This window comes from Barbus barbus (genome assembly GCF_936440315.1).
Source record: "Barbus barbus genome assembly, chromosome: 12".
NCBI classification, from domain to species: domain Eukaryota; kingdom Metazoa; phylum Chordata; class Actinopteri; order Cypriniformes; family Cyprinidae; genus Barbus; species Barbus barbus.
This window is the reverse complement of record NC_136740.1, coordinates 14,019,648-14,035,547: the sequence shown is the minus strand read 5'-3', so window position 1 is coordinate 14,035,547 and position 15,900 is coordinate 14,019,648. Positions and strand designations below refer to the sequence as shown.

General features: G+C 37.3%; 1 protein-coding gene across 2 annotated transcripts; it reads left to right on the top strand.

Moving 5' to 3' along the window:
• Window positions 1-224: 224 nt before the first annotated feature.
• LOC306878099 (splicing factor U2AF 65 kDa subunit-like) lies at window positions 225-12,679 on the top strand. 2 transcript variants are annotated; one of them, XM_079430219.1, is made up of 11 exons: window positions 225-730; window positions 1,351-1,504; window positions 1,594-1,700; window positions 4,172-4,323; window positions 4,552-4,668; window positions 4,775-4,913; window positions 5,039-5,118; window positions 9,672-9,794; window positions 10,043-10,129; window positions 10,233-10,484; window positions 10,567-12,679. In XM_079430219.1, the coding sequence occupies exons 1-11, from the start codon at window positions 682-684 to the stop codon at window positions 10,699-10,701; spliced, it is 1,395 nt and encodes a 464-aa protein (XP_079286345.1). In that variant the 5' UTR covers window positions 225-681; the 3' UTR covers window positions 10,702-12,679. The 2 variants fall into 2 exon arrangements, with proteins under 2 accessions (XP_079286345.1, XP_079286344.1); XM_079430218.1 differs by having other exon boundaries at window positions 4,775-4,943; window positions 10,567-11,709.
• Window positions 12,680-15,900: the final 3,221 nt, after the last annotated feature.

Sequence of the window (15,900 nt, the reverse complement as noted above, 5' to 3'; positions counted from 1 at the left end):
AAGATTTGAGTCTCTAGCCTGAATCAAAATCCTCTGCCATTAGGGGGCGCAGTCAGATACAAAACAATAGCCTAGTTTATTCAGTTTTTGTTTGTAAAGAACATGTGTATTTACATGTTATGATTTTAAATGCATATACGCATTCCTGAAATCAGCAGCAATAATATATACCCTTTATAATCTAATATATTTTAATAGCTTTAAATTGTAAAGTTGACCCGGAAGTGTTTGGGAGGGGCCACTGACCTTAGTGGGTGCACTCTCACGGCCTTGGCATTTCACAAAGATTTTGTGGAAAATAGAGGCTGTGCATAACGTATTTCGGTAGTTTTGAGGAATACATAAGCTCTTCCACGAGCAGAGCAGTCGTTTATTCCTGTACATCATCCGGTGCATGTGTGTTTACTCCCGGTGTCTTTGAAAGCACGTTTTCCTCATGCTAGTCTTTGTATGCTCTGAGCTGAGCGCTTTTGGAAGACATCAGCTCGACTCCTGCTGCTTTCATTAAACTGCGCTTTGCTTCCTTGGGGTCGGGGTTTGCCTTACACAAACTGTAGTTTCTTAATTGCTTCACGCTTGGTGTGAACATTTTTTTTGTTTGCGAGATAATAGCAGCCACTGAATTGCTAGCTGCTAGCTAGCCCGCTTCACTCTCAGTCGGCGTGTTGGAGCTGCTGGAAAATGTCAGATTTTGACGAGTTTGAGAGACAGCTGACCGAAAACAAGCAAGGTGAGGAATAAAAGTGTAATTGTGATGAGAATGAGAGTATGGTCAAGTGTTAGAACTGATGTGGTTGTGGTCAGTGAGTAAATCTCTTCTCCTGGTAGAGCTGGACGTGCCTCTGCAGCCTGAAGGAGGGTCTGCATCACATTGCACAGATGCACACCAGGCAAATGCATTGATGTTATGTCTTAAATGCATTGCAAATCTAATTTACACAATGTGTGTTTGGGGTTCTGCAAAGATATGCAGCTTAAAAATAATGTTTATTGCATGCATGCATAAATATTGTCTGGGTTCAATGTTAAAAGTTGCATGTGATGAATCATGTTTACCTATCTAATTAAGCATTTGATAAATTCATAATAATCAGTTGGGTCTAGGTTTGTTTAGTCAATGTGAAAGTTCACCCAAATGAAAATCCTGTCATCATTAACTTATCCTAATAGTCTTCCAAACCTGTATTGACTGTCTGTCTTCTGCAGAACACAAATAAAGATATTTTGATGAATGTTGTTCAGCTAGTAAATATTTTTCAAAAAGCTTTATTTACGGCACTGGTGTCTATATGAGCATCAGTAAGCAGGTGGCAGTTTGAATGAACATGTTGAATGTTTTGTGCTGTCCAGCGGACAGAGACAAGGAGAACAAGCACCGCAGTGGCTCGAGAAGTCGCAGCAGAGACCAGGACAGGAAAAGAAGGAGCCGGGACCAAGACAGAGAAAGGAGAGGAGGCAGCCGAGAACGTCATGGAGACAGCAAGGACCGCAGACACAGACGCAGGTAAAAATTGGATTTCCTTTGGGACATTCACTGAAAGCCTGTATATTTTCAAAGACCGTCATTGTTGATCTCTCTGTCTCCACCGGCAGTCGCTCTCCACACCGTGAGAAGAAAAAGATTAAAGTGAAAAAATATTGGGATGTTCCTCCTCCTGGATTTGAACACATCACACCAATGCAGTACAAAGCTATGCAGGGTAAGAGTCTGTTTTTCTTTCATTCCTGTTTTGACCCGGTTTACATCTGCTCTTGAGCTACATCTCTCGTGATCCATCTTGATGCCCTCTAGACAACAATGAACAGCCACCTGCTCTCCTGTCAACTAATCACTGGGCTAAAACAAGGATTTTAAACATTTCTTGTTGTGTGCTACTTCACTATGAAATAACTGTTTTTGCCTATTTTTTAAAATTATTACTTGTTTAACAAAGAGATGCATTAAATTGATCAAAAGTGAAAGTGAATAGATCTATAATGTTATAAAAGATTTCTAGTACATATAAATGGCATTTTTTAATTTACTGTTCATCAAAGAATCCTGAAAAAATGTATCATAGTTTCCAGAAAAATATGAATAAGCAACTGTTTTTGATGAGAATAATAAGGAATATTTCTTGAGCACCAAATCTGCACATTAGAATGATTTCTAAAGTATCATGTGACTGAAGACTGGAGTAATGGTGCTGAAAAGGCATCTTTGCCTTAAAGGTTCCATATTGTACACCTTTCTGGAGTTTTATTTTAGGTTCTGATGTCCTTAAGAATATATATTTGTGGTATAAATACTAAAAACCATCTCAATAAATTTGTACAGCTCTTCTCTCAGGAGCTTTGCTAAGAACAGGTCGATTTTGGCATGTCTAATTAATATTCATGAGCCTCTCTTCTGATTGGCCTGTTGTTTTCTGAGTGACGCACGGCTAGGCCAACCACAGGTAACTAGGGCCGACGTCACAATTACTTAGTGGATGTTTTACGCGTATGCGCTGTATAAGTCTTGAATAAATTCATATTTTTATTTACATTTAATCATTTTGCAGACACTTTTATCCAAAGCGACTAACGCAGTACATGTAGCAAGGGTTTTTGACCTACATTACAATACGCGATGACCTACGTTACATTACAATGTAAAAACTTTCACGTCTAAATTCATCCACAACGTTTTTGTCTTTACTGGCGAGTTCAAATCTTTTTTGTTTTTTTTAAGCCTGCATGTCATGTTATCGCCAGGATGTCCACATCAGTGCTGTATCCATTATTATAAGGATACAACAAGCACTGTAACATGATATGCAGACTTTGCACTGTAAATAGCTATTTATTAAGATATACATCACTCGGACAGAGTTAGCCTAAATTTTTTCATGTTTATTTAAATTTAATTGGGGATATTAAATTAGGTCAAATAAATGTTTTATTAGTTGCTTTGCACACACCGTCTGATACAATACAAAACACTCAAAAAAAAGTCTCCCTAGAGAGAGAGAGCGCTCTCTTAACGGAATGGATGGTCTTTAGCTATTAGGTCTATCTATCTCCAGGGATTGAACTTTCATATGAATAACACACAAATAGAAAGAGGCATCTTTGTGTTAATATACCTTGTCCCTGACCGTGTGCTTATTTATGTGTTGGACATGGGATTGACTGTAAAATCCCGATATTACAGGTAGCCCATCTGAATTATATAACATTTAAGCTATCCATCTCATAGTAGCCTACCAAAATTGTATTAACAGTAGAAGTGAAATCTTATTGAAGTCTTCAAATCTGGGTACTGTCTTATGTTTTAAAATCACTTACAGAGGAAGTTTGTTCCCATCAGGCTAACATGAGTCATGACTCATGCTGTGAGCTTTTACTTTTTCTTTTGTTTTCACTTGCGATCTTTACAACACACATAACATTACATATTTCATGGCACATGTTTTATTCGTGTTTAGCGGCACCTATTGTTTTGGGTGTATTATTGACATGTCAAAGTCTAAACCCTGAAAATAAGACGACTGCGTTTTTTCAGATGTATTTCCAAGAAGAAAAAAAAACATTGTCTTATATTCGGGTCAATACGGTACATCTTCATCAGGACTAGATAGCCACGGTGAGATTGTCTTTACTATACATTTTAGCTGTGATCCACTCATAGTAACAATCCTGTCAGGTCGTCTATCCTTTGAGTGAGAGTGTAACGTTACAGGTCAGCCGATCTGGTTTCGTCCGTTAAAGTTAACCTTTTCGACATCTTTCCGTGTTGTTGCTCAGCAATGGCATGGACGCGATGTTGTCTGGGGGTTTGGCAAAAGGACTATGGGCGGTGCTCGGGATGGTGACTGAAGGCGGTGACTGAGTAGTTTGGACGTTACATTTTTACAGATGTCACAAGGGTTCGTGAAAAGGCACAGCTACTTTATGCAGGCTGTGTGCACTGTACTGTTTGCACTGATTGACTGTTTGGAAACTTATATGGTAGTTACATAGCCCCTAGACCTCTGTTATCATGAAAAAAGCCAGGAAATTTCAGTTTTGACAATATGGGACCTTTAACACGAAAAATTAAATTTTTAAATATCTAAAATTTGTAATATATCACAACGTGGTTTCCTTAATGGTTGTTCATACGCCCACCATATGTCTAACATACTCATGAATCTTTCTTTGACTACAGCTGCTGGTCAGATCCCGGCCACTGCTCTGCTACCCACAATGACCCCTGAGGGTCTGGCTGTGACCCCAACACCTGTTCCTGTCGTGGGCAGTCAGATGACTCGACAGGCCCGGCGGCTTTATGTCGGCAACATCCCATTTGGCATCACAGAGGTAAGATTCATTTTTCATTTCATTTTTATCGTTGACATTCAGTAGTATTTTGGTGTTGTAGAAGGTGTGATGATCTCTCCTTTAACGTTATCATGAATCCAGTATAATTTGGGCTGTCATCCATAAACTGGAGTACAACTGATATTTTTTTTGTTTAATGCTTTGCTTTTTTTCTTACACAAGTTTGATTAATAGCATTGCTTTCTGATTTTTTTTTTTTTTTTATAGGAGTCTATGATGGACTTCTTCAATGCTCAGATGCGTTTGGGTGGACTGACTCAGGCCCCAGGCAACCCAGTCCTTGCTGTTCAGATCAACCAGGACAAGAATTTTGCCTTTTTGGAGGTCAGTCTTCGTTCAGAGTGGTAGAACTAATTTTACAGATCCTCACATAAATGCATCAGGAAATTCTGGGAGCTTAATAATGTTATTTTTATGTTTGGCAATACAGTTTCGTTCGGTGGATGAAACGACACAGGCCATGGCATTTGATGGCATAATTTTCCAGGGACAGAGTTTAAAGATTCGCCGACCACACGATTACCAGCCTCTGCCAGGCATGAGTGAGAATCCCAGTGTCTATGTCCCAGGCACGTCTCTCTTTTGCTCCCCCAATTCTTGTACGCGCAATGTTTTGTTCTTTTCATTCAAAAGTTTAGTAGTTATTGATTTAATTTGAATCATTGTTGGTCATACTCTGGTTCTTTCTCTGTAGGCGTCGTCTCCACGGTGGTGCCTGATTCGGCCCATAAACTCTTCATTGGCGGTCTGCCAAATTACCTCAACGATGACCAGGTTTGTGTTAAAATGGCATTGTGTTCCATTCATTGAAGGGTCGCTGAGTTATGCTGCGATTGGGCAGAGCTTTCAGAATCCGATCTGCCAATATTTTTACATTTTATACTTTACAAAATAACATACAAAAACATGCCCCACAGAACAGTTGCTTTGATGTTTTTGAAATGTTATGCTCTTAAGCTCCCTTGTCAATGGGAAAAATGCATATACAGTGGTGCTTGAAAGTTTGTGATATTCTATATTTCTATATAAATATGACCCAAAAAAATCATCAGATTCTGAAAGAAGACAAAGAGAATCCAATCAGACAAATGAGCCAAAAAATATATTCTTTGTCATTTATTTAATGAGAAAAATTATCCAGTGTTACACATCTGTGAGTGGCAAAAGTATGTGAATCTTTGCTTTCAATATCTGGTACGACCCCCTTTTGCAGCAATAACTGCAGATAAACATTTCTTGTAATTGCTGATCAGTCCTTCACAACCGCTTGAAGGAATTTAAGCTTATTCCTCCGTACAGAACAACTTCAATTCTGTAATGTCCTGTGAACTGCTTGCTTCAAATACTTCCACAACATTTCAATTGGATTAAGGTCCAGACTTTGACTCAGCCTTTCCAAAACATTAATTTTGCTCTTAACCATTTTTTGTGCTTAAAACAACGACTTGTGTGCTTGGGGTCGTTGTATTGCTGCATGGCCCACTTTCTCTTGATACGCAGTTGTCAGACAGATGTCCTGAGATTTTCCTTTAGAATTTGCTGGTATAATTCAGAATTCATTGTTTCATCAATGATGGCAAGCCGTCGTCTTCCATATGCAGCCAAACAGGTCCAAATCATGATACTACCTCCACCATGTTTCTCAGATGGAACAAGTTTCTTATACTGGAATGCAGCTTTTTCCTTTCACCAAACAACGTTTCTCATTTTAACCCAATATTTCTATTTTGGTCTCATCCGTCCATTAAACCTTTCTCCAATAGTCCTCTGGTTTGTCCACATGATCTTTAGCAAACTGCAGAGGGGCAGCAGCAGGGGTCTGAACCGGTTCAAGGAACGAAAACCAGAAACGAACGAAATTTTGACAGAAATGGAAGCGATATCAGATTTTATAGTTCCGAACAGAATCTACAATTTGAAATGACTAGTAACCGGTTAATAACATTATTTTATCGTTCCATTTAATATTTGAAATTTGCTGTCAACCAATCAGGAATTCAAGTAGTACGGACTATGCAAATGTGACGCTGATGCATCCAACGAGTGAAATCCGCTCAGCTATGAACTCTTCCTAGGTAAGTCGCAATGGCAATAGAGTTTATCCGAGGATAGTGTAAGATGAATTCAACAGATATTACATACCTGCAGCGCTTCTGTGAACGGAGAAAACATAATAAAGCTATAGGCTTACATAAAAAGGAATATATATGCCTATACACTAAATATATTTCACTTAAATCATTGATAGATTAACGAAACGAAAGAAAAAAATGTGCTGAGTTAGGCTTACGGGTCATTGTGACGTGTTCCAAGAAAGTAGAAAGTAGTTTTCTTTATTTTACAAAAGCTTTACAGTTTTATTTGTTTTGCAAAAGCTTGACCGTTTTGAATGATGTCTGGCATCTGTTTAATCAGCCAGCGTCGGTATGGCCATATCGCGCTGGCGATACACAGACACAACATATTTTTGCGACATTGCAGCCTGTTCATTATCAAAATAAAATACAGTTAAAGAAATGTATAAAAAGTTAGAGTGCTCCGTTGTCCAATCTGTTGCGTTCAGCGTGACCACCGCCTCACTATGCTGATATAACCGATGTGAAAGATGATGTTTTACATCGATGAAAGCACAAAGCCTATAATAAATAATATTTTAGCATCCAGACACTTCGCGAATATGGAAACATTTGGATTCATGCCGAATGAGAGAGGTTGGCATCAGTTTCACCTTTAATTTGTTTTTGGATTGACGTTTTTATAGCCTATCTTAAGTGTAGAGGATTTGTTGTGGAGAGAAACTAATAACTGTTTATAATGTTTGTAAACAGTTTGATTTACCGGCATTTTAGCCTACATAATTTCTGAATGTAATAGCCCAATAAAATGCAACGCGGCTTTGTCTGTTTTTTTTTTTTCTTCCTCAAAACACAATTTTATACAAGTAGCGTTTTTTAAAAAAATGCAGCAAACGTTTTTAAATGTCTTTTAAAAAATACTTTAATAAAACATTAATCGATTTTTTATTTTGTTTGGTAGCCTACCATTTGGCAAATCTAGAAAAGATGATGCTGTTTTGGCTGTGACCTATAAGCGCAGTGGGTTAAGATACCTCTTCCTGTTTTTTTTTTTTTCTTTTTGTGTAAAGAAAACGCTGTACTTTATTATTATCATTATTATTATTATTATAGGCAAAGACCATTTTAAAAAATAACATTATTAACAGTTATTTGTTTCTACTCAAACCGGTTTCAGAACGGTAATAATACAGAGGAACGCAGGAACAGAAAAGTTAAAGGGGCCATATGATGCGATTTCTTGATTTCCTCGTCTTTAGTGTGTTATATAGCTGTTTGTGCATGTATATGATCTGCAGAGTTACAAAGCTCAAAGGGACTTATAAAAGGATTTATTCTATCTAAAAGAGAAGGCTGATCCAGACCGGGCTAAAACGCCTCATTAAAACACACCCCCACATATCTACGTCATGATGTGAAAATATTTCCATAATGCTGCCCAAATGTTCACGCCAAGAAAGAAGGCGTGGTTTCAGTAACCGCAGTAGTGTTGATGCAGCCATCTCAGGGAGACACTGTGTGTTTCTATGCCAAAGCAAAAGCACTTTATTTGGCCTTCCGAAAGTAATGCAATTAGGAATCATCGGTTAAGATTGGTTTAAAACAGAACAGCACAACCCAAATGTTCGGATTTGTGCGATGCATTTTGTGGACGACAGTTTTGTGAACCTAGTAGAGTACAAGGCTGGCTATGCACGAAGGCTATTTCTAAAAAAAAAAAAAAAAGGGTAAATTCCGACTTTGCTATGACAATCTGGTGCTTCTGAATCAGCGACTGTAAGTATATTTTGTTATTAGTTTAAGTATTTGCTATTGGCTGTTCAAATGCGGAGTTTGCACAGACACGTCGTGTGTGAGAGAGAGGGTCACATCAGCTGTCTTAACCGCGGCTTGTGTGCTGCAAATACATACACGCATCATCATCACTGTGTCTGTCACGTGACTCTGTTCCCCTTTCAGGCTTGAACTGATGGTAAAACTAAGGACATTATTAACTGTCTTTATTTTTACTTTGAAAGCTGAAGCTCGCAATTATGGTAAGGGGTGTTACACTTCCGACGCGTGCTTGTGGTATTCAGCCAATCACAATGCACTGGGTCAGCGGGCCAATCAGAGCAGACTACGCTTGTCGGAAGGAGGGGCTTTGTAGAAAACTACGTGTTTGAGAGAGGCGGGGCATAGAGGAGCTACAATAATGTACAGTATTTGAAACCTAGTGTGTGTTTTTTTTTACATTACAGCATATTCTGTAATGCCAAATACACAAAATAATGATCTTTAAAATAGCATCATATGACCCCTTTAAAATATCGATTCTGCTCAGAGTGAATCGATTGACTTGATTTGGAGTGATCTTTGTTGGCTGACAGTTCCAGGGGAGGGTGGCAATGATTTTCCTGTGTATTTGTGGAGTCTAAGCTCTTTAGAGATGCTTCCAGCCTGATGAGGAGCAACAACAACTCTTTTTCTGAGGTCCTCAGAGATCTCCTTTGTTCCTGCCATGATTCATTTCCACAAACATAAGACTTTGATAGATCCCTGTTCTTTAATTAAAACAGGGCACGCACTGACACCTGCCAGTCATCCCATTGATTAAAAACACCTCTGAACAGATGGACTCTAATTTTGCCTTCAAATTAACTGCTAATTCTAGAGATTCACATACTTTTGCCCCTCACATTTGATATATTGGATAATTTTCAGGAAAAATAAATGACAAAGTATATATTTTTTTTCCTCAGTTGTTTAATTAGGTTTCTTTTTGTCAATTTTGCGTGAAAATCTGATGATCTTTTGGTTCATATTTATGCAGATAAATAGAAAATTCTAAAGAGTTCATAAATTTTCAAGCACCACTGTATGCATTTAATTTATTATTAAAAAGCAACGTCACTTGTTCACAAATGCTCATCATTGTATATTTATTTGTCCAAAATACAATAAAAACAGTAATATTGTGAAATATTATTAGTTTAAAAGAACTGTGTTCTATCATTTTAAAATGTAAGTTTCCTGTGGCAGTAAAGCTGAATTTTCAACAGCTATATTTCTAGTCTTGAGTATTACACGATCTTTCAGAAATTGGGCTTCAAAACTGTTTTATAAATAGAACATTCAAAAGAGTTTGTTTGAAATATTTTTTCTACTCTTTACTGTGACCTTGGATGAATTTAATGCATGACTTTTTGAATGGTCCTTGTATTTATATATTTGTAAAGTTTTACATAGCAATTTTTCTCCAATGTTCCACAGGTCAAGGAATTGCTGACATCGTTTGGCCCTCTGAAGGCCTTTAATTTGGTGAAAGACAGCGCAACAGGCCTCTCTAAGGGCTATGCCTTCTGTGAATATGTTGACGTCAATATTAGTGACCAGGTGATGACAACGCAAAGCATTACACCTACTTAATCAGCCTGTGAACGCTCAGTAACTAACACACATTTGTCCTCTGCCTGTGCTGTTGGCTTCATTGTTTTATATTTATTACATATACTGTTTAATATTGGCTTTGTCTGTAAATCTATGAGAAACAGAATTTATCATGGAATGAGCTAGAGGCAATGTCAGAGCTGTTGGTTGACACCCATGCTAACCTCTCCAAGGCACACTCTTTACTATCACAGGCCATCGCGGGGCTAAACGGGATGCAGCTGGGTGACAAGAAACTCCTGGTCCAGAGAGCAAGCGTCGGCTCCAAGAGCACCACACTGGTGAGGGAAAGTGTGAATAGTGTATAGTTGATTTACTGGATGTAGGCCATGTAGACCTTATCTCCTGTTTCTCACCCTCTTCCCCTCTTTCTTTCCTTTGAAGACGGGTATAAACCAGACACCAGTTACCCTTCAAGTTCCAGGTCTCATGAACAGCTCGGTGACTCAGATGGGCGGCATTCCCACAGAAATATTGTGTCTGATGAACATGGTGGCTCCAGAGGAGCTGCTGGATGATGAAGAGTATGAGGAGATCGTCGAAGACGTCAGAGAGGAGTGCTCCAAATACGGCCAGGTCAAGAGCATCGAGATCCCACGTCCCGTCGATGGCGTGGAAGTTCCTGGCACTGGAAAGGTTTGATAACTGCTTGTACATTGTCACACTTCAACGTGACCTTTTGAAACAGTTATTTATGGTCTTTTTTTCTTTTTCTTAGATCTTCGTGGAGTTCATGTCAGTGTTTGACTCCCAGAAGGCAATGCAAGGCTTAACGGGAAGGAAATTCGCCAACAGAGTGGTGGTGACTAAATACTGCGACCCTGATGCCTACCACCGCCACGACTTCTGGTAGAGACGGGACAGAATCCAGAGCGAGAGACTCGGAGAGATGCAGATGGTGTGATTTCAATCTCTCGGAAGCCCCTTATTTTGTAGATTTATGAAGTCTGAGAGAGTGTGAGCTTTTTAAAATCTGGCAGACTAAAAGCATGACTTGTGATTGTTCAGAATGTAGCGAACCAATCATTTGTCATGTTTTTTTTTTGTTTGTTTTTTTTTGATGATGACAACAACATTGAAGTATGTGCAAAGCTTTAAGATGGGAAAATGGGCCGTACCATGTCATTATCCACAGAAAAGGATTCAGTTAAAATTCAGCATACCACTAAACTTCCAGCTTAATTTTGGCCCATAGTGATATTATGTGTCACTTTTTCTCAATGTTAAATTCCTGCTCTATCATTTGTACAGCTCACACACTGGTCAGATAGGAGTGAGAGGAGGATGTAAAGGAGCAAGTGAGGAAAGAGAAATGATGACAACTACAAAAATGAATGTTACACTCAAACAAGAAGGTGAGAGGGGGTATTTCAGGAGAGAAGTCTTTGTTATTTGGATATGGTTTTTATTTAGGCTGTGAATGAGGTTTCCTTTGTAAAAGTGTAGAGGTTAAAAAGCCAGAGGAGTTTCCAGGTCATCTTTTGACACCATACATGTATGAGGTAAAGCTGCTACAGGCATCTATGTAGAGGGTGAATATTACCAATTACATCTATACTGTCCTCTATTTTCCCCCTCCTCCTCTGTCTTTTTCCTGCTATCTCTCCCTCCTTTTATAATGGTTGTACTGTTTTTCGTGAACCCTATTTTCCTGGCCCGATCTAACCAAATTTATACACAGTGAAAAAGATACTTGTCTCTTTTTTTTTTTTTTTTTTTCTTTTTTTTTTTATACATTCTGTATCTAACTGTCCACTGCTGTTTTTTAAAACTGTAATAAGCTAAGTTGATTTAATACAATGCGTTTATGTATGAAGACCAGAGAAACTTCTGGGGAAATAAACTCAATGCGTTTGAATTGACTTGCTACATACTGCATCTGTATTCTGCCAGCAGATAGTGCTAACAGGCACTGCTCACTTCAAGTAGTGTAGTTCCAATAAGGTGTCTGAGTATTATGAGCAATGGGTCAGTCAGTAGTCCATCTGTTTTTAGACTGGGGGGATGGGGGGTAGAGTGGTGTATGTTTGTGTTTTTTTGTTTTGGTCAAAGAAAAGAAACAGGACAACAATATCAGAAATATGTTGATTGCTGAAATTCATGTGTTTCTATAAGTTGACTGGAAATTATGCAATGCAGAGAAATAGAGATTTCTAGGAGTTTAATGTGCTTCACAAAACCAGTAGATTAAACTGAATAAAATGCTCTGCAAAGACTGGGAAAAGAGTTGTTTATCGGGTGGTTAATTTTAATAGAATATAATAAAATTGCATTTAGCTGTTTGGCATGAGTCCATGGATTACTACAGACTACCTGATGCATGTTATGCAAAAAATGTCTGAAAAGGAATTCCAAACTGACCGATATTTTTTTAGAGTGCCAGGAAAATTTATTGACAAGCAGAGCTCAACAGTAAGGTTTTTTTCAATGCAGTAATGCAGATTTTTAAAATAAGTTTTCCTGATACAACTATTTTATTTTTTCCAACATTTTCATCTGGAAATTAATCAGCTACAACGTAAGCCAACAAATTTAACTTTTGCTGGAAAGTAAAGACACCTTGTGCAAAACATACTGACTAGTTCTCAGTTTTTGCAAATGACAACACCTCATCTATGTTAGCTAGGTAACATTATCATGGTGACGAATCAGCAGTTTGCAGCAATGTAGAATGTGGTGTTAATAGTGCCAAGTCTTTGAAAGATGTTAATGCATTTGGCTTGTAAATGAGTAGTATGCTTTTATATCTTTCTTTGTTGAAGTTCAGTGAAGTAGTTCTTAACTTTGGAAAGACAGAAATTCATAAATAAAGACAACAAATGTTTTCTACTGATTTATGGAACGACTGTAAATGAACAACTACTAATGAATGGAGGCACGTGTTCTGTTGGCTAATTAGTGAGCATCTTTCTGGCTTCATTATTTTTCACCCACTGATAATGCCCCGTATTATATTTTACAGCCAGCTCTTTTTTTCCCCACCCTTTTTCTTTCTTGCACACCCCTCGATTTGATTCAATGTCATCTATAACTTTCTAAGCTGCTTTATCAGCTGCTTTTTCTCGCCTTATAAAACAGTCTCCTCTCTCTTTTCTGTCTCTGCAACTGTAACTCCCATGCTCTTAATGTCATTAACAGGTGCTTGTCCAAAATAGAAGCCTTGCCCATACACACACAAACATCCATGGATCAGCTGACATGCACTCGATTTACTTTCTCACAGACATGCAAAACTCACACTGATATACACTGGAAAATGTCAAATCTGTCCATGTGCAGATAAATACTCTTGCCTGAACCTTCTGCTTGGTGATTAAGCTGTCATACATTCATTTCATACTGCCATACATAGTCTGTACAACTTGATTTCATGAGCCCTATTCCCAGTTTTCTCCACCCTCCTTTTTTTCTCTCTCTCTCGCTCTTTTAACGTCCCTCCTTCTCTCTCAGCTGAGTTTCATGTATCTAGTCATCAGATCTGCACCCACACAGAACAGGTCAGGATTTGATTGCTCTCACTGTTGCTAAAGCTTGATGGCTTTTCAATACACTTGCTGCACACATGCATACTGTCATAGTTTAATAAAAATCTGTGACAAGCCTTAAATTTCATCTAATAGTTTTATGTTGTGCAGCTTATTAAAATATGGATGTACTGATAGAAGTATAAACGTATTATCTACAGACTGCTGTGCTTGTAATTTATTTTGTATATTAACCCAATTAAAAAAAAACATCCATAATTAAGTTTTTATTGCAGCAGATACCTGTTAAATATATGACTTGATGTGTCAGGCTTTGTTAGCTTTTTTCTTGCTATTTGGTACTCTACAAACATTTAGGCAGTTACTTGGATGTAATTTATTTTGCTGAGAAATGTTTATACATTGTTTCTCTATACTATATAGTAGACCTAATGTGCAAGTGTGGGGCTGAAGCCCAGTTGCTTTACAATGATAATTGGTTTCTTCCATTCTGACTGCCAAAACGGTCTCTTCACTGAGATGTGAAGCACTTCGCTATGGGTGCAGATGTTTTCCTTTTGAGGCAACAACTTGAAAATTATAGTAGATATTATAGAAGCCTAATGGTTTTGAAGACAGTTTTGACAGAGATGTGGTAATATAAAGAGCAGTGATGGAAATGATCTTGGTGGGCTAATTATAGCCTGTGTGTTACATTTCCAGGTCGTGTTTAGTGTTTTGATAGTGTGTTATATTTCAAATGATTGTAACTTACACAACATAATATGGCCCCAAAACCTTTAGTGAATATGTAGTTTTATATCTGCAGAACAGTGTGTAGTCACACTGCATATTTGTTTTTACTTGTGCATTGACTAAGAGTTGAATATATGGAATTAAGATTATTTTTCTTACAATATTTTAGTTTTAAGCATAAAGCCTGCCATATTTTATTTCTTGTATGTTTTTTTTTTTTTAAAGATTTTTTATACTTTTGAAAGAAGGCTTGTACTCTCCGATACTTGATATATTTTATCATGCATACAGTAAAAAAGTAATATTGTGAAATAATACACTTTTAAATAACTTTTCTCTTTCTATTATATTTTTAAATGTATCCAGATTTGGTGCTTAAGAATCATTTCGTATTTGTCAATGCAAAAAACAATAACTAGCTTAAAATATTTATCTAAAATAAATTTTTGTGACAATGTAAAAGTGAAAAATAAGTGGGTAAAAAAAAAATAATAATAATAACCTTACTGACCGCAAACTTCTGAATGATAGTGTATACTTTAAAAACTATTTGCCAATGGGGCAAACTTAATTCAAAAATAAACTTCAAAATAGATAAAATAGTGCCTTGAATGTTCAAGGAAAAAAATAAAATACAATTACATTTTTACTTGATATTAAAATGTATTTAATAGCAATAACAATTTGTTTGTACTATATTTTACTAAACAAATATAGAGATAATTTAAGCTAATTCAAAAATGTTTGCGAGGCGTGTTTGTGAGTGTATCATGCTATCATTTTGGCTATGGGCCACATGCTTGTTTCTAGGCTTGTTGTGTTCTTATTGCTACTGTGTGGGTGATTGGCCTCAATGAGCCTTGTCTTGTAGTACTCACTCCCTGTACGGGTACAGTGATAACGACTTTAGACCCTCTGTCAGTTTGCCTGTCACACATGAATTAACACCTACTGCTCCACCTGGCTCTTCTTTTTGCCTCCATTCTCAACAATCTTGTGTTTCATCCCTCAGTCTGTTCAGTCCACGTTAAACTCTTCCTGCTCTCGCATCTTTTTTTAGAGTAGCAGAACGCTGTACACCTTGAAACTCTCTGTCCATAGATCTAATAGTTCTCTGTACACGTAATGCTCGGGTATTTATGAGGCCTTAAAATGGCACAGATCAAACAGGCTGGGCTAAAGTGGGCCGAGTTATGTGGGTATGTGTTGATATCTTGGAGTCGCATCTGGCATAGCTAATTCTTAGACAATGTGAACCCGTATTGACCTTCTCTGTAAGCTTACTGCCTGTTTGTTTACTCAACAGAGAACAAATGTATAATATTGTTTTTAAAGTATTTAAGGGGTAATTCACCAAAAAATGAAAAAGATGTAATTATTTACTCCTCAAGCTTTTTCAAACCTGTATGAATTCTTTCTTATGAAAAAGATGTTTTGAAGAATGTTGGTAACCAAACAGTTGTTGGTCCTCATTGATTTCCATAGTATTTTTCCATACTATGGAAGTCAATGGGGACCGTCAACTGATTGTAGATCTCTGATAAAAGAAACTTATACAGGTTTGGAACAACTTTAGGGTGAGTAAATGATGACAACTTTTTAATTGTTGGGTGGACTTTCCCTTGAAGGCTGTTCTCTGTGACACTTGTAACTGGATTAGTTGTGACCTTAAAGATAAATGAAAATAATTGTATTAAATTAAATTGTATTGAAACTGTTTTGTTTTCTAGTAAAATATCAAATGGTATTAAAAAAACAGTTTTCGAGATATATATACTCTAAAAACAAGACTAATAAATAATTTAATTAGACCTTTTAAAAAGTATTTAAAT

Excerpts from the sequence above, each read along its gene's own strand:
- LOC306878099 (XM_079430218.1), top strand. The coding sequence starts at position 682 with ATGTCAGATTTTGACGAGTTTGAGAGACAGCTGACCGAAAACAAGCAA. Across the intron at positions 731-1,350 it reads GCTGACCGAAAACAAGCAAG|CGGACAGAGACAAGGAGAAC; the intron begins GTGAGGAATAAA and ends TGTGCTGTCCAG. Across the intron at positions 10,130-10,232 it reads GCTCCAAGAGCACCACACTG|ACGGGTATAAACCAGACACC; the intron begins GTGAGGGAAAGT and ends TTTCCTTTGAAG.